General features: G+C 40.8%; 2 protein-coding genes across 5 annotated transcripts in view; one reads left to right on the top strand and one right to left on the bottom strand.

Annotated features, from left to right (window-relative positions):
• TPR (translocated promoter region, nuclear basket protein) overlaps window positions 1-13,076 on the top strand; it is a 52,660-nt gene extending 39,584 nt beyond the window's left edge. The window contains exons 42-50 of one of the 4 annotated variants that reach the window (XM_035121592.3): window positions 68-246; window positions 4,057-4,125; window positions 4,993-5,084; window positions 5,486-5,589; window positions 6,414-6,509; window positions 8,562-8,718; window positions 10,635-10,753; window positions 11,682-11,771; window positions 12,850-13,076. In XM_035121592.3, the coding sequence (XP_034977483.1) occupies window positions 68-246; window positions 4,057-4,125; window positions 4,993-5,084; window positions 5,486-5,589; window positions 6,414-6,509; window positions 8,562-8,718; window positions 10,635-10,753; window positions 11,682-11,771; window positions 12,850-12,899 (956 nt within the window). In that variant the 3' untranslated portion in view covers window positions 12,900-13,076. Of the gene's footprint in view, window positions 1-67; window positions 247-4,056; window positions 4,126-4,989; window positions 5,085-5,485; window positions 5,590-6,413; window positions 6,510-8,561; window positions 8,719-10,634; window positions 10,754-11,681; window positions 11,772-12,849 lie in introns of all 4 variants that reach the window. The other 3 variants (XM_035121591.3, XR_015950946.1, XR_015950945.1) reach the window with 3 other exon arrangements.
• Window positions 11,506-18,423, bottom strand: part of PRG4 (proteoglycan 4) — a 44,446-nt gene continuing 37,528 nt past the window's right edge. Inside the window, 4 exon segments of the mRNA XM_088673580.1 lie at window positions 11,506-13,214; window positions 13,898-14,023; window positions 14,672-14,884; window positions 17,002-17,158. Coding sequence (XP_088529706.1) covers window positions 13,111-13,214; window positions 13,898-14,023; window positions 14,672-14,884; window positions 17,002-17,158 — 600 coding nt within the window. The 3' untranslated portion in view covers window positions 11,506-13,110.

The raw sequence follows: 18,423 nt of genomic DNA, 5'->3' as shown, positions 1-18,423 counted from the left end.
AAATGATTCGCTACAGAGTTTGGGGTTACAAATGCCTTTTTCTAAACATACATTTATTTGTTACAAGGTGACGGGAGCGCAGGCGCAGCAGAGTCTACATTTTCTCAGGAAAGCCCCAGGGAACAGCAGCCAACATCTGCTTCGGAGAGACAGACACCACGCCCACCTCGACCTCATCCCTTGCCCCCACGACTGACTATTCATGCTATTCCTGCTCCACCGCAGGAGCTGGGGCCACCAGTACAGGTATGGAGACCACTTGGACGCTGAATTTTATTTTGTGCATTTGGCAAATTGTTCTTAGGTGGATCCTCTTCAGCTGAAATATGAGCATTTATAAATTGTGGCATTTATATATTGCCATACCTGGATATGTTTGATCTTGCCCTTAAATCTGGTAGTTGCTTTGTGAGCAGTACAAGTGTTCAGGAATATAACAACAACAACATTTTTTTAAAAATTTATACCCTGCCCATCTGGCTAGGTCTCCCCAGCCACTCTGGGCAGCTCCCAACAGAATATTAAAAACACGATAAAGCATCAAACATTAAAAACTTCCCTAAAGAGGGCTGCCTTCAGATCTCTTCTAAAAGTCAGATAGTTGTTTATTTCCTTGACATCAGATGGGAGGGCGTTGCACAGTGTGGGCGCCACTGCCAAGAAGGCCCCCTGCCTAGTGGTGGATGGGTGTTTTGAAATTGTAACCCATTTAAAAACTACAGGCCAATTTCTCTATTAAATATAGATTACAAAATTTTTACTGGCATACTATCAAATAGACTAAAAAATTTCTTGAGCAGAATAATAGATAGAGACCAGGCAGGCTTTCTCCCCCAAAGGCAAATAAAAGACAATATCAGAACAATTATAGATCTTCTGGAATATGTTGATATGAAACCAGGCCTCGAAATCGCAATGCTACTTGTCGATGCGGAAAAGGCATTCGACAGTGTATCCTGGCCTTTTATGATTAATGTATGCGAAAATTTAAAATTGGGAAACAAAATTCTAAACGGAATAAGAGCAATATATAAAGAACAAAAGGCAAAAATAATTATTAATAACGAAATTACTGGAGGTTTCAAAATCGAAAGAGGGACGAGACAGGGGTGCCCCCTGTCCCCCCTATTATTTATTATGGTAATAGAAACATTGTTAACGGCGTTAAGAAAAGACAAAGAGATAAAAGGTATTAACGTGGGGCCAATATGTTATAAGACGAAAGCTTTTGCAGATGATCTAATAATAGTTACAGAAGCGCCCCAAGAAAGTATTATGAAAGCGTTACTTAAGATGAAAGAATTCAGCAGGGTCTCGGGGTTCAAATTAAACAAAGAAAAATCTAAAATGTTAACAAAAAATATGAAGGAGAAAGACAACGAAGATTTAGTAAAGAAAACAGGAATCAAAATAGAGAAAAAAGTTAACTACTTGGGAATTTGGATCTCGAATAAAAACACCAACTTACTTAAAGACAATTATCTTAAAAAATGGAAAGAAATCAAAGACAGTATGGCCAAATGGAACAAATTAAGATTGTCAATCTGGGGACGAGTCTCAATGATAAAAATGGTGGTTCTACCAAAAATAATGTTCCTCTTTCAAAATATCCCAATAATTTTGGGACTTAGACATTTTAAAGACTGGCAGAAGGACCTAGCTGACTTCATCTGGCAGGGCAAGAAAGCCAGAATAAAAATGGAAAATCTAATAAAACCAAAGGATAAAGGAGGATTGGCGCTCCCAGACCTGAAGAGGTACTATGAAGCAGCCTGCTGGAGCTGGCTCAAAGAATGGATGCTTCTTAATAACACAGAAATTTTGAATATTGAGGGATGGGACAAGGTTTTCGGGTGGCATGGCTACCTATGGTATGGGAAGGCACAGGCACATAAAGGATTTAAAAACCACATCTTGAGGAAAGCTTTGCTCGAGGTGTGGGATAGAACTAAAGAAAAGATTACGAATAAACTACCCGGATGGGTATCCCCAGTAGAGGCTAATGCCATGCTGAGGTGCAACAAGAAAAAACTGTGGCCGACCTACAGAGAATTGATAGAAAATAAAGAAGGGACCACCAACCTAAAAAAATACGAGGATCTAAAATTATTAGGGATAAGCTGGTTAGAATTTTTCCAATTGAAGGCTACATACGATAAAGATGTTAAATCACGGGGAATTAATACTCAAATAACTAAATTTGAAAAGGAAATATTATTTAATAACGATAAGATCATAGCAAAAGTTTACAAGCTGCTAGGTGAGAGTGAGCAGGAAGAAGAAAAAAAAGGGACATGGCTAAGAAAATGGGAACAAGACCTAGGTTATGAAATACCACATGAAAACTGGGAAAAATTTTGGTCAAAAGATATAAATTTTACTGCTTGCTATACGTTGAGAGAGAATTATATAAAGATGCACTATAGGTGGTATATGGTCCCGGAAAAATTGGCTAAGATAAACAAATTTCTAAGTAACAAATGCTGGAGATGCAATGCAGCCTCCGGCAGTTTGTTTCACATATGGTGGACATGCCCGATGATTAAAAATTTTTGGGAAGCAATTCATGAGGAAATCAAAAAACTACTAAAAACCTCATTTGTAAAAAAAGCAGAAATGTATTTATTAGGCATTTTGAATAATAACATACCGAGTGAAAAAAAAAGTATTTTTTTGTACGCCTCAACGGCTGCAAGATTGCTAATAGCCAGCAATTGGAAGAGTACTAACATCCCATCTAAAGGACAATGGGTTGACAAAGTGTGTGAGTACTTAGAGCTAGCAAAACTAACGGATATAATCCATCAAAAACCCAAAAACAAAGTTAGAAAACAATGGGAATGTTTAAATGAATACCTGGGGAAATATGGCAAGGGGACAAAAATTCGGTTGTGCCTCGAATGATCTTGTCGGACGTGAGAACTGGAATTAGAAGACTTGTAAACTGACTACTGATATAACTACGATATTTACAAAAAGACAGACTACGTACTACGATTGTAACTGTACGAAGAAGCGGTGGAAGTAGTGACTTACCTGTTTGGACTTACCTTTTTTCTTCTTGTATTTCTTGGGACTCCTCTCTTTTTCTTTTTGAGTCTCAACGTTCTTGTTAACTCTTTTCTATTTCTTTTTATTCTACCTTATCTATATATCCATTTTCCTTTTTCCTTTTTTCTTTTCCTTTCCCTTTTCTCTTCCCTTTTTATTTCTCCTGTTTTTTTTCTTTTTCTCCCTTTTTCTTTTTTCTTTTTCCTTTTTTTTTTGCAAACTCTATGAATTCTTGTGATGAATTGTGGTTAAGCTTATATAAATGCAATGATGATTGTTATCTGTTATGGTTTTTATTCATGTAAATCAATAAAGGTTTTTCTAAAAAAAATAAAAAATAAAAAATAAACTAAAAAGAAAACCCAAAACCTCATAGCATTTTCTTCACAGTGGTAAGAGCAATGGTCTTTATTCTTTTCTTTTAAATCAAAATACAACATCATGTCAGTCCAAGACAATAGATTATATAAGTGAACGCTCGTAACCACTTAGGATTGTTGCTGTTTATAAAATCTTTTGTTTTAGAAGGAGGACAAGCATTGCAGTTGCTTGCCCAGAGTCCTAGATTCTCTTTGCAAATCCATCTGTATCTCCTAAGAGGAAGGTGCCGTTTGTCTGCTGGGATGGCTCAGCTAGTAAAACTTGAGACTCTCAATCTCAGGGTTGTGGGTTTGGGAAAAAGATTCCTGCATTGCAAGGTTGTTAGACTAGGTGATCCTCATGCTCCCTTCCAACTCTACAATTCTACTCTATAAGAATGAAAGCAAACCAGGGCATGTTTGCCTGCCGTGGTTTTCCTTTTCATGGTCTATGATGGGAAGCTGTTCTGCCACTCCTGTTTGCTTTTATGTGGTGCCATTGGTATACTCAGTTTAAGGGGGTGGTCATCATAAGGGAATTTAAAGGAGCCAGCTATTAAGAGCTTGGGGTGTATTTGGCCAGTGGCCCTGAGGGTGCCCCACCTAAATGTGTACTGAAGCGTTTGGCATTTTCTTGAACGTACAGAGAATCCAAATGCCGCGGAGGCAGTCTGTAGGACGTGGACTTCAGCTAACCCCTGGCATAGGTGGCATGGTAAGTAGTACAGTTTCTAAACATTTTCTGCTATGGGTACAACTGAAACTTCAGTTAATCAAGATTGTGTGATGAGCCGTTTCTATTACATGTAGGGAGCATTTTAGAAAGAACTGAGTAGCCACATGGTAGCCTCCTACCCTCAACAGACCACATTATTCAGATTAATAATCCAATTATTAATGATGCAGCTAAAAAAGCAGGATGTTTCTACAATAATGTGTTTGCTCCTTCAGCACAAAGTCTTGCACCTTTCCTTTGAAATACTGTCCTTGAAAGTACTTGTCAGCTGAATTTTCACGTTTCGGTTATTCCTCAGAATATGGATTGGGCATATACAGTGGTACCTCGACTTACAAAGACGATCCATTCCGCGGCCATCTTCGTAAGTCGAGGTTTTTGGATGTTGAAGCGCCGCTTCAACATCCAAAAGACTTCTGGGGTTGTCAACTTTGGAAGTCGAAACCTTCGGAAGTCGAAGCATTCAGATGTCGAGGTATGACTGTATACAGAAATTGGACGTCATTTTATTACACCGAGCGAGATATTAAGAGGGGCTGGCTGTTTAAAAATGTGTAGTAATAGGAGTACGGTCATACTTTGGATGCCTTGGTACTTGGAGGTTTTGGCTCCTGAACACTGCAAACCCGGAAGTGAGTGTTGCGGTTTGCGAACTTTCTTTGGAACCCGAATGTCCCAACGGGGCTTCCAATTGGCTGATGGAGCCTCCTGCAGCCAATCTGAAGCCGCGCTTTGGTTTCCGAACGTTTTTGAAGTTGAAGCGACTTCCAGAACTGATTCCGTTTGACTTCCAGGTGCGACTGTAGTTGTTGAGTTCACTTGTCATTTTAATGTCTTCTTCAGCAGCAGCACTTTTTTGATGATGAGGACAGGACTGTTCCAAGCACCCCAACATTGGTGGTACCTCATCGTACAGATGGATTTGCAGAAGCGATTCAGTAAGTGGCACCTTCAGTTACATAGTAATTACATAGTAATGATGTGCTATATGTAAGTCAAAATACCAAAAGAATTCCTTCCAGGGGCCTGGCCAGCAGTTTTCTCTAAACATTCTTGGGCAGCTTTACTCTGTTTCCACAGCACAACTTCTTCAAGTGTTTAGACATTCTCAGCATCTCTCCTCTTTTGAAGGATATGCATAAATTGTTTACTCAGTCAGCAAATGTTGGCCCTTACCCTTGGGAAGACTCGTATGGAAACACATCGCAGAAATAGGATGTCTGCTCCAGCAAACCACTGCCGTGCGGTTCCTTTGTTTGTTCCTTTTCTTCTTCCCCATTTATCCCACTAAGGGGCAGTAAACTTATGATTGATAAACTGACTGCAACTTTTCTTCTAGCTCCCCTCAGGTGGCTGGAGTTCCTAGATTCAGGTTTGGACCTATTGAAGACATGCCACAAACCTCCGGTCAGTCAGATCTCGGTCAGCTTGCATCACAAGGAGGTACAAATATTCACTCCTGTCTTTCTGTTGTATATTCAGTGGAGTTCTGGTTTGGTTCTTTGGTCCTTGAATTTTTTTTGTCTTTAAATTCCATTGTACAAACAGAAAGTGAATGCAAATTATCTCTACTTCTTGCTTTCAGTATGAAAGGGACACTGCGCTTTGAATCTCAATCATACAACTTGGGTTTGCCATGCAGCATAGAGCCTGCATGTTAGGGAGGAAAAACACCTTAAAACGCTACTCAAGGTGCACAGAACTAGCTGGGATGTTCTTTTGTTCCTGGCCAGTACCACATAAAAAATAAACTGGTTCAGATGATTCATTACTTTGGTGGCTAGATATTATTCTGTTCCCCAGTTTGGTGTTGCTGTTTAGTCATGTCCAACTCTTCGTGACCCCATGGACCAGAGCACGCCAGGCACTTCTGTCTTCCACTGCCTCCCGCAGTTTGGTCAAACTCATGTTCGTAGCTTCGAGAACACTGTCCAACCATCTCGTCCTCTGTCGTCCCCTTCTCCTAGTGCCCTCAATCTTTCCCAACATCAGGGTCTTTTCCAGGGAGTCTTCTCTTCTCATGAGGTGGCCAAAGTATTGGAGCCTCAGCTTCACGATCTGTCCTTCCAGTGAGCACTCAGGGCTGATTTCCTTCAGAATGGATAGGTTTGATCTTCTTGCAGTCCATGGGACTCTCAAGAGTCTCCTCCAGCACCATAATTCAAAAGCATCAATTCTTTGGCGATCAGCCTTCTTTATGGTCCAGCTCTCACTTCCATACATCACTACTGGGAACCGCAGTTTAACTTCTCTCAAATTGCTTGCAGGTTTAGGGATGTATGAAACACCACTCTTTCTTGCCCATGAAGAGGAATCAGGTGGTCGCAGTGTCCCAACAACTCCACTTCAGGTTGCGGCACCTGGTGAGTTTGGGGGATTTCCCTAATATCTTGATTCTACAGTTTGAGCATATAATGGTTGATAACCCTTGTTCTGATAGTCTTCCTGAAAATGCAGCTCTGTTGGGAACTGATCAGGTTGGTTTTACTGTACAGCTGCTTATTTAAGAAATGCATATAGTTACGCTTTTAACTTCCTCCTAAAAATGCCTTTCGTGTGGTTCCCAGGTAAGAGTCCAGGGCCAGCTCTCTTGCGAGAAATCGGTTGTAAGTGGGGAGGCAAGAATTCATAATCCAACACTCAAAATATAAAGCAGCGTTGGCCGACACCACATCCTTCAGATGCTGGATTCCAACTTTTAATGCTAGCCCCAGCTAGCACAGGGCAATGATCAGGGGTGATGGGAGTCGTACATATGTAGGGCGCCATGTTAGCTATGCCTGATGTTAAATACAGGCAACTCCCAGTTTATGTGTGGGTTATTTTCCAAGGCACCGCATAGTTATGTGAAATCGTGCATTTTTGAAACAGCATTGGGAAAGCCTGCAAACATCTGGAAACCCTTTAAAAAAACCAGTACAGTCATACCTCGGTTTGTGACCACCTCAGTTTGCGACCGCTTCGGTTTCGACCACCGCTGACCTGGAAGTGATTACATCCGGGTTCCGCGGCGCTCGGATGCGCAGAAGCGATCTGCGCAGCGTGCACAGAAGCGCTCTATCGGTGCTTTAAGCACGCGCAGAAGCATGCACCGGGGAGTGACCGATTCGGGGAGCGACCGGCTCCCCGGAACAGATTGCGGTCACAAACCGAGGTATGATTGTAGCACTTACCAGATGTCCAACGGTCGATGCAAGGGCTCCTGGGATTGCACTTGCAAAGGCCCATGGGATTGCTAGGCGCTGTTTTTTTGCCCTTTCTGGGCTCTTTTAGGACTGTTTTTGCCATGTTTAAAGTCACTTCCAGGTTTGGCACGTGCTGTCACACGCCAGTTGGACACACATAGTTCGGTTGTTGCCTCTGTCAAATGGTCTTAAGGGGGGGGGGGAGAACCCTGGGGAGGATGAGTAGCCTAAACGAAGGCCCGCTTGCACCTCTGGTCTCATCAGAGCTTCCTCTGTCCTCGTTGATGTCCCCTTCGAGCTCCGGGGAGGGTCTCCTCGTGAGTCATGTGGACTCTCCAGCTCTCTCCTGCCATTTCCAGGGCTGAATTAAATTACGAAAAAAAATTCCTGGCGCCACACCTAAGTGGGGGGGGGGGCACCTGTATAACAATCTCGTCTACAAAGTGTGATACCGTAATAATTGTTGGGATTACACTCCTCCCGAGCTGCAGATATGTAGATGTCTGTTTACATTCCGGCACAGATTGCTGGAGTCCGTGAGCGGAACCTCCGCTCTGTATTGCTTTTGTTTTTTAGTCTCTCTCCGAAAAGACTGAAAGGAGAGGAGACATGTTTTTCTTTGTCCTGATTTATGTATAATAAATGTGTAGTTTAGTATGTGTCCACAAGAAGAAGAAGAAATCCAATCACAGAACAATCTGAGAATGTGCTGGGAGCTTATGGCCACATGCTTAGATGCAAGGAAAGCATGAGAGGTTTCCAGGGGGATCAAAGACTCCAGTCTTCTCTGGGACTTTGGTGTCTCCCCACTTCCCAATATATTTCTCTCAAATCATGTGTTTCTATACATTCTTCCACAATCCAAACCTGCCTTTCCCCCACCACACACACCTAAAGAGTTCTACAAAGACATACCTGCATGGCGCATGAGACTCCCAAAGCCAAACACAGCCCACCAGCCGTATAATACTGTGACCTAACGGATCAGGCTATGGCAGGCTTTCCTGCCAGGCCTGTACTAACGTGAAGTGTGCTAGTTGCGAAATACAACATATAATTTAAAAAAATTACGAAGATATGTGTAGTATCCCACTTCAGGTTCGATTCATTCCCAAGCAAATGTGTATTTCTCGTGCTCAAAATTTGGGGGGGTGGGCGTTGCAGGGGTGGGGGAACGTATCATCCAAGTGTTAGATGGTTATAGTTGATTCTCTAATATTTTTTTCCAAGTGTCTGTGTTTACTGAAAGCTCCGCTGCTGATGCTTCTGAACATGCTTCCCAGTCTGTCCCAATGGTTACAACATCCACTGGTAACTTATCGACCACTTCAGAATCTGGTACAGGTGATGATGGCGATGAAGTTTTTGTAGAGGCAGAGTCAGAAGGGTAAGCTCAACCATTCAGTTATGACGATTCTTCACGTTGTGTCTGGCTTGAATGCAATCGTATCGAAATGCCTTTCTCCACATCAACTTGTTATCTTTTTCAACAACAAAAAAAAGAAAATTGAATATTTTCTGTCCCAAATGAAAACCTCTAAATTAAGTCAAACTAAGACCTAGGAGGTCCTGCCAACCTAGCAGTTCGAAAGCACGTCAAAATGCAAGTAGATAAATAGGAACCGCTACAGCAGGAAGGTAAACGGTGTTTCCATGTGCTGCTCTGGTTTGCCAGAAGCAGCTTTGTCATGCTGGCCACATGACCTGGAAGCTATATGCCGGCTCCCTCGGCCAATAATGTGAGATGAGCGCGCAACCCCAGAGTCGGTCACGACTGGACCTAATGGTCAGGGGTCCCTTTTACCTTCACCTTAAGACCTAGGAGGCTAGCTTTAAATCCTCACTGGTTGTTGTAAGGGTAATGGAAATCATGTATGTAAAGCTTTTTGAACTGCAGTGGAACCTTGGTTTTTTAATGTAATCCGTTCTGGAAGTCCGTTTGACTTCCGAAACATTCGAAAACCAAGGCGCAGCTTCCGATTGGCGCAGGCGCCCTGGAAACAACAGCTGACAACTGCATCGGACGTTTGGGTTCCGATAAATGTTCAAAAACAGGAAGAGTTGAGTACAGTACCAAGGCATTGGAGAACCAAGGTTCTACTGTACTATATAAATGTTCAGCATTGTGACTTTGTATGATGAACTGGTATTTCTGTTCCCTCATTTCACAAGGGGAGGTTTTAACTTCACATTTGAACTGCTTTCAGGCTGCAGTTCTTAAATGGAGTTGCCAGGGCAAGAGAGATAATTGCTTCCATCTGTATTATATTACCTCATGGCATGATTCTCAAAAATGGCAGTCAAACTGGTCTTGTTTGATTAGGGTATCGTTTGGCATTAAAGATGTTTAAAATGTATAGACGGCTCAAATTGAGAAGTGTAAGAAACTATTTGGCAGCAATAGTAAGCAGTACAGAAACTTTACACATACACACACACACACACACACACACACACACACCCCAAATATCATGTTTCTTTGGGTATTGCTAATACTTGGCAGCAGTGTGTCTTCAGTGCTGTTGTTGATAGATAAGCTCAATAATTTCCATGCGAAGCTTTCAGGCACAGATGCGTTAGAGCTTTTCTTTGGAAGCAGCAGCTCTTGCAAACATAAATATTTTTTGGGAGTGACACCCTGCTATATTTTTATTGGGTGCAATTAATCTTGAACACCTTTGATATCATGAACACCAGCAAAATAGTTGGAGGAACAAATGTAGCTGCAGAAAACCAGTAACAGAATATACCCAAGAGCAGACCTTTTAACGCTGCTGTGGTTCCAACCTCACACACTGAAACCTTCATTCACCCCACTGAAAGCCAGAACGCCACACATTTTGTAAGACTCTAGTGTGAACAAGAGACAGAACTCAGCATTTGGCTGTGGAAATGAAAAGCTGAGGTTACACAGGTAGCAGGAGCCTCGGTCCTTAATGCCAGGATCCTTATCAGTGAATCCCTCGTAGTGAACCTCTGTTCAAATGGTGTCCCACAAATTCTCCCTTCACATATACACCCTTCGTATTTCCTAGTACATAGATACTGCATTTCTAGAGATTTCATCACTGAATCTTTGTCACCTTGTACCATTGCTAGTTAGTGAGCACGAGGATTTAAGCATGATGCGCTTTCAGATTAAATAAAAGAGCTAGAAAGGGAGTTCACTTCTGTTCTTGGTCATGTCGAACCCCTTAACTGTGGAAAGAAGTTTGGAGATGGGGAACTCTGCTATACAATTTCCTGTGCCATCTTGAGATTTTGACTAGTAAATTCATTGTGTGTCTCCCCATTTTACTTTAGAATTACTTCAGAGGTTGGTCTAGAAATAGACAGCCAGCAGGAAGAAGAATCATCTCAAGCTCCTGATGAGTCAGATCTCCCATCCACAAGTCAAGATCCTCCTTCTAGTTCATCTGCAGGTAGGGTTCGGTTCCATCAAATCTCAGTGGTCTGGATCAGGTTTTCTCAAAAACTTGGGTCTCCAGCTGTTTTGGGACTACAGCTCCCATAATCCCTAGCTAGCAGGGCCAATGGTCAGAGATAATGGAAATAGTAGTCCAAAAACAGCTGGAGACTCAAGTTTGGGAAACCCTAGTCTGGATAAAGTACTGTTGACCTTTCACTGATAGAGGTCTGCCAGTTTAGGATAGTTAAACCCCCAAGTTTGGTTCTTTTCTGTTTGATCTTCATATTTTCCTTGTCACTATTTTGTCTGCATCCATGGAGGAGAAATCACGGTCTGTTCAGTATGTGGAAGGAGGACATTCATCTGATCTTTCTAAGTGATAGAAAGGAGATCCAGATAAATACTGCAGGTTAAAAGGTCTAAATATCAGTGTAGAAAAGCCTAGGTCCTCAATCCTTCAAACCTTTGACCAGTAATTCTCCATCCTTCTGACCAGGCAATGTGCTTATAATTTTAAGCAACACCAGGAGTCTTTTGCTTTCCATTACTTTCAGTAAAAAAAACCTTAACACAGGCACCTGTGTGTGTTGTTGTTTATTAGTGGAGAACAGCCAACCCCCCATTTGCACCCTCACCCCCTTTATACCTGTTTTGGGGCCACTTCCAGGTCCACAGTGATGAACATGTAGACATCAATTGCTTGCACATAAAACGGTCGCTGCTAGCCATTAGCTAGCTAGCAACATGTAGAAGGTTGAGAGCCAATTTTTACTTTTTCCAGTTAGATATTTTATTTGCCTTCACAGATTTGAAGTATAAAACTGAAGTTAACAGCTTGCATGTTGAAAATCAGCCATGATTACACTTAACTTGCATGACAAAGTCAAATTATAGCCATGGCCTTACATTTCTTGTTTTGTCCCATACTGTTTCTTTTTCAGACACAAGCAGTAATCATCCGAAGCCTTTCCGGCGAGTTAGACTTCAGCCAACAACATTAAGAACTGGCCGTCAGTTCAACAGACAGAGGGGTAGGTGTCCTTCATTTCTTGCCCAGATGTGTTAAACTCTCTAGGATTGCAAATAAGTTTCCCTACCTGCTGTTAAGAAAAATGTATGTATTGCATAGTATTGCAGCCACCAAAACATGCAAGGGGGCTTATAGACATTGAATAATGAGGATTATTCACCCCAGAGACTTTTACAATATATATATATCAGCTAAGGTACTTGATTGACTTAAAAAGGAAAATAGCATAATTTAAAGTTGATCTGGTGGAATGTGGCGTTCTTATTAAACAGAGGTTCTCAAAGGGTCTGGCGATGGCAATTATGGCAGGAAGATTCAAGGACAATCAAAGAAACATTTAAACATTTCAGTGTAGTGTTGTATCAAAAGCATTATTATTATTTATTTGCAGAATATGAATAGATATCTTTTCAAAATGAGAGCAAGAGCATCGAGTGATACTGAGGACGATCCCAGTTGTGTTTTCCAATGTATTGCTTATAAATTTAAAAAATTTGATGTGGCAAGAGCAAATTTTTATTCTGAAAGTGTGGCCCAGAGATTCAAGTTAGAGAACCACCGTTATAAAGGGATGTGAGTGACAGTAGCTAGCAACAAATAAATATAAGAAACTCCTCAGTAGAACTTCGATCTCAAAAAGAAATGAGAATCTGAAAGCTCATACTAAAGAAAAGAAATAAAAAGAATTAAAGATCTTGTCAGAAGCAGTGTATTAATACTAAGTAATTGTTAGTATCAATATGCCAGTCAGTCCAAAGTGAACTGTTTCCATAGCCATTAGGCAGGAGTAAATTTAGTTGTCATAACGATTTCAAGGACCTAGAAAGGATTTCCGGCACAGCCTTCTGTTTCTGAATTGGTTAAAATAGGTGTAAATACTAGATTATGTATGGAGTACTTATTCCTTCTGGCTACGGGGATGCCATTCTGTACCCCCACATTACTCTCCCAAAAGACTTGTGGCAGGCAGGCAGTCTTTTGAAAGAATCCTTTAAAACTGATGTTAATGTAGTTAATAGCTAATAGCAGTTAATTGAAACAAAAGTATATATATTAACACTCTTCCTTTCCCTTTGCAGGTGTAACTCCTGGGGGCAGAGGAGGCCTGAACAGAGGCAATATTAATTAAATCTCAGTAGAAATTAAAACAGTGTATACTGTCTATCTAGTCTTGCTCTTACTTGCATTTGTGTAATGGCTGGCAAGCTTGAAGCAGGTTTTTTGTTTGTTTTAAACTTGGATCGATGTATGAATATTTCATTATGTCTTTTATTAATAAAAACTAGAGGAAATTGTCAAAACACAATGGTGTCTTTGTTTCAGCTCTTGGAGGTTCCAAATCACTCTAAAGGGCACTTGTACCAAGCTCCGGACACAGTCTGCCCGGTCTGTAGTGTGACTGGTCTTGCTATTCTGCTGCCCACGTCCACGCTGTAGTATTGATCTGTAAGGGGGAGAAATAAAGATAGAGTCTCATTCAAGTCTCAGAAGCGGGAAATCTTGACTTAAATGTGAATTCCTACTATCCACTGTCCTGCAGTGGAAGACAGATTCTACTGCAAATGCAATAGGTTCCTCAGACCTGTTGGTTAGTACTGTAGCCTTAAATCAAGCGCCAGCAAACCTTTTGGGTCTGCGGGCACATTTGGAATTTCAACACTGCATCGTGGGCAGCACCTCTGCACCCCTGAGAAAAGATGTGCACTCAGCCAGAAACGCCCTTCATTTTTCCAAGAGGTCTGTGTAAAACTCAGATCCAAGTCCTCTTGAATTTTCATGATTTTACACCGAATTACCAAAAAGACACAAAGTGTCTCAGTAAAAAATAACGGATGCAGCGATTGCTAGCAACCTTAGAAACATTGGTCCAAGAGGCACAAAAACCTCCTCGACCTTTATGATTTTTACAGAAGAGGACAACCAAACCACAGAACACACAGATGACCTATGTTTCGAAGGTGCTTTTGAGGGGATCCCTTGTAAAAATTAAGATGGAAAAAGACAAGTAGCATATGTCCGTTTCGTTATTAAACTGAACTGAAGAGTACAAAATTAATTTGTAAAAAGCAGCCTTAGATATTTTCCCGTCTTGATGGCAGCAGTAGTGATGTTTTAGTTTCAACATACCTTTAGAAAAAGCATAGTAATCATAACCATCTGGCTTCTGATCACTTGGAACCGATATAACAGAATTCACTTCTTTTGGGAATCCTCTCCAATATGAAGCAACTTTGACCTCTGGCTGCAAGACTCCTGCAAAAGGAAAAGGAAACATTAGGAAAGAGGGGGTATCGAATCACTGGTGTTATAACCATTGGACATGTAACACATGAAACAAAGGCATAGGTTGCGGAAAATCCATCCTTTATAACAGTGATGTCCAACCAGTCGATCGCTAGCTGATTTCCGTCCCCGCCCCCTCTTTTCCTGTAGTCGCACAGGATCGCTAAACCGGAAGACAGAGTGAGCGCTGACTAGGTTTTGTTTTGATGAGCTCCACAACTCTGACATTTCCCCCTAAAAAAAAGCTCAACGACTGACCTGACCTCCTCCCCCGCCCGCCCGCCCCCCCACTGCCATATTTTTTTCTGGGAGTAGCGCACACTCTCAGGAGTTGGGCGTCCCTGCTATATAGCAGGCATAGGCAAACTCGGCCCTCCAGATGTTTTGGGACTACAATTCCCATCATCCCTGACCACTGGTCCTGTTAGCTAGGGATCATGTGAGTTGTAGGCCAAAAACACCTGAAGGGCTGAGTTTGTCTATGCCTGCTATATAGTGTTTGAAACAGCTATACTGTACTGCAGTCATGCACAGACTGCTTAATTTTTAATTCCACATGATTTAAACATCCTCACTGCTTGATTGTAGACTATTAACAGTACAAGACGGTGAACATACCAGTTGGCTGATGCCTGAACTGAACAACTGGGCGATGCTGGACTCTGACGGTTCGGAGAATTTGAGCCGGTCTTACTGAACGTTCAAAGCGCCGCCGCCTTTTCCTAATCACAGCTTTTGGTTTGTAAGCCGGATAATTCACAGTCACCACTTTCTTTTTGCTGCATTTCTTTGTTCCTCCTTGTTTGTAGGTATATTGCTGGAGGTTGCCGCCTAGATCCAGATAAGATTGTATTGGTGGAAGTATTTGAAGGCACAAGGCAAGAAACAACATCCCACTTCACTGTTACTTTCAAGTTCAGATCCCCGGCTAGGAAGGCCTGGAACTGGACCCCACAAAACTACAATTCCCAGCACCCGGGAAAGAGCTGGTGGTAAAATCTGTTCACCGGTGGGAAAGACTCCCTCAAGGAGGCAGATTCTCCTTTATTGGAGGTTTCTAAGCAGAGGTCAGGGATATTTGAGCCGTGGTTTCTGCATTGCAGAGGTTTGGACTAGCCGATGCTATGATTCTGATTCAAAACATTAGATCAATTGTAATGTTAGTATATAATAATGAATAAATTGACAGTCCAATTGTACAGTCTGCACTGACGTCACAACTGACATGTCCAAAACTCAGTAACGTATTTTTTCGTGTATAAGACTAGGTTTCTTTCCTTAAAAATAATGTCAAAAATTTGGGGGCGTCTTACACTCGGATACATCTCCCCCCATTTTCTTAAATCTGAGTCCCAAAAATAAGGGGTGTCTTATACATGGGGGCGTCTTATAGACTGAAAAATACAGTGTATTCATTTTTTAACTCCTGAACTAGTATTGCAATTTACTTAATCAGATGTTAAGGCTTTATTCTTTTTTTTTGTCTTTTTCCCATTCTTTTGTTTATATTTTATACATTTATTTACATTTTGTACATTCTTTTTTTAAAAAAATAATAATTTATTTTTACAAAAGTAATAATCATAAATAAATAAGATTAAAAATGTGCATCCCACCATTCCATTATAACTATCCAGCCTCCCAAAATTGCGATGGTTTGACCCCTTTCAGTTTTAACAGTACAAATTCCACAAATATGCACCGTATCTCCTCAGAATCATTTATCCTGCATATTTCCCATCTTACCTTAATGGCACATGTTAATTTATCATTAATAGCTATATCCCACACCTCTTTATACCATTATTCCATTTTATATTTTGCTTGCCCCTTCCACTTCCTAGCTATCATAATTCGTGCACCTGTCAATAAATTTGTGAGCAAATCCTTCATAGCCTGTGAATCTTCCACCCCATCGTAAATTGATAATAATGCTACTTCTGGACTTCTGGTCAGTTTTAACCCAGTAATTTCTGTAATCTCCTTAAACACCCTTTGCAAAAAAAAAAAAGTTTACATTTTGTTTTAGTTTTTACAGATTTTCAATGTTTGATATATAAAATCCATTGGGTTGTATCGCATGTTAGTCCTACACATAGCAGATCCTTTGAAAATATTAGACTCAATTAACTTGGGTCCATTAATTTGAATGGGTTTACTGTGTGTATAACGTTGTAGTATACCAACCACAAGATTTTAAAGCTTTTGATCAATTAAAGTGTCCCTTATTAATTAGGCAGCATGTAGTTTTAAAGCTACCTTTTCCTACAAGCATTTACAAGTCCGATAATAGTCTCCATCTTAGAAGAAAGTCTCCACCTACAGAATGTTTCTTCCAAGGTGGCAATCTTTGTGATATGTGCATGCATAATTTTAAAAACAATATGCTTTCCCGTCCCCTTTCAAAACTCACATTTCTCTTGTAAATTTATGTAGATGTAACTGAGAAAAAAAATGTCTTTGTTTCAGTGTATATATCATTGTAAAGTGAGCTCGGATGAGATTTCATTGCAATCTGATTTGATCTCAAAAGTCCCATAGATTTTCATGGGAGACAGAAGCAAGTTTTGTTTTGTAATCTTTTAAGATAATATTTTAGTCTTCTGTTACGTTGCTTTGACTGCGTGCTCCATATTTGACTTTCTTCATATTGTTTCATTTATGTTTTATGGCTTTAATATGCTGTAAACCGCTTTGAGATTTTTCTTAAAAATATAAAGCGGTATAGAAATATAAATAAATAAATACCAGCAATCGATCAAAGACCGCACAATGCACTGTAGCCTATTGCATATCAGAGAAATGATTTACTTTTGCGACAAATGCTCAAAATTGGTATTATTTTAATTAACCAAGCCTAAATATCCAAGGCTCTCCTTGGCCTTACATATTGGATTCTATCTGGTGTTTCTGATGTACCTGACAGGCACCCTAAATATAAATCTTACCTTTTTTGAAGAAATAAACCGTTTCTGGCCTGTTCTTGTGTTTAGCCACAGAGAGGGCACCTGTAATTTTTCCATTCAGTCCTCCAAATCCTTTTACAATTGCCTTGGGATAGCCAGAATCCATTTTATCATTGGTGAAGCGCCAGTACTGGGAATCCTGAGAATTAAAATGGCTGAAGTTATGTCCTACATTAAATGTAGACTTCATTGGGCTACCGTGCCTTAAATGTTGTTGTTGCTGTTGTGGTGGGACGGGGGCATTTAAGAGGTAATCCTTATTATCTCCACCTTTTCCTCAGCAGGAATTATTCCCAAGTTGTTTGGGGAAGGGAGAGCTTAGTACAAACGCAGAAACATTATTATTACCATCTCATCAAAAACCCTGATTTTGATCAGCTTGTAGATGACATTCAGCCTCAAACATCACACGGGTCTGAGCCAGTATTATTTAGAGATGCAGTTCTTTTTAATGTATTTCCTGTCTATTTCCCTTGTCCTGCTATTTTCTATTCCAGCCAGCATTAAGTATGTATTTTTGTTTGCGGCTTTGCATGTGTATGGCCACTAGCTGTAGTAATTCAAAATTATTCTTGGATTAGTTTTATTTTTATTTTATCGTTTTATCTTTATTCGTTTTATCTTTATTCGTTTTATCTTTATCTACAGCATGGGTAGGCAAACTAAGGCCCGGGGGCCAGATCTGGCCCAGTCGCCTTCTAAATCTGGCCCGTGGACAGTCCGGGAATCAGCGTGTTTTTACATGAGTAAAATGTGTGCTTTTATTTAAAATGCATTTCTGGGTTATTTGTGGGGCATAGGAATTCGTTCATTTCCCCCAAAAAATATAGTCTGGCCCTTCACAAGGTCAGAGGGACAGTGGACCGGCCCCCTGCTGGAAAAGTTTGCTGACTCCTGATCTACAGCAACACACCAGCAATAGCAATAAAGTAATAACAACCAAGACTTAAGAGTGTCTGGAAAAGAAGGGCCTTTTTTTCTTAACAACAACAAATAAAATAAACCTATCTGATTTTAAATCACTTTATATCGTTTTTCCCGTTCTTTTGGAGGTGGCCGCCATTTTGTTTTGGGGAGGTCTATTGGGGACGGGTCCTCCTCATCTATGTGTGTTTTTGGTGTTGTTGTTTGTTGCAGCATCCACATATTGGTATCAAAATACCAGTTAGTACAGGCATCCCCAAACTTCGGCCCTCCAGATGTTTTGGACTACAATTCCCATCTTCCCCGACCACTGGTCCTGTTAGCTAGGGATGGGAGTTGTAGGCCAAAACATCTGGAGGGCCACAGTTTGGGGATGCCTGAGTTAGTATTTCCCTATCTCCCATTTAATCCAAATTTATCCTCTTTGGGGGAAATTCAATAAATAAAATGTAGCCTCTTGCCAATTGCCCATTTGCAAAT

Source organism: Zootoca vivipara, chromosome 7 (genome assembly GCF_965207765.1).
Source record: "Zootoca vivipara chromosome 7, rZooViv2.hap1.1, whole genome shotgun sequence".
Lineage (NCBI taxonomy): Eukaryota > Metazoa > Chordata > Lepidosauria > Squamata > Lacertidae > Zootoca > Zootoca vivipara.
The sequence above is the reverse complement of the archived record's forward strand: the minus strand, read 5'-3'. Positions and strand labels throughout refer to the sequence as shown.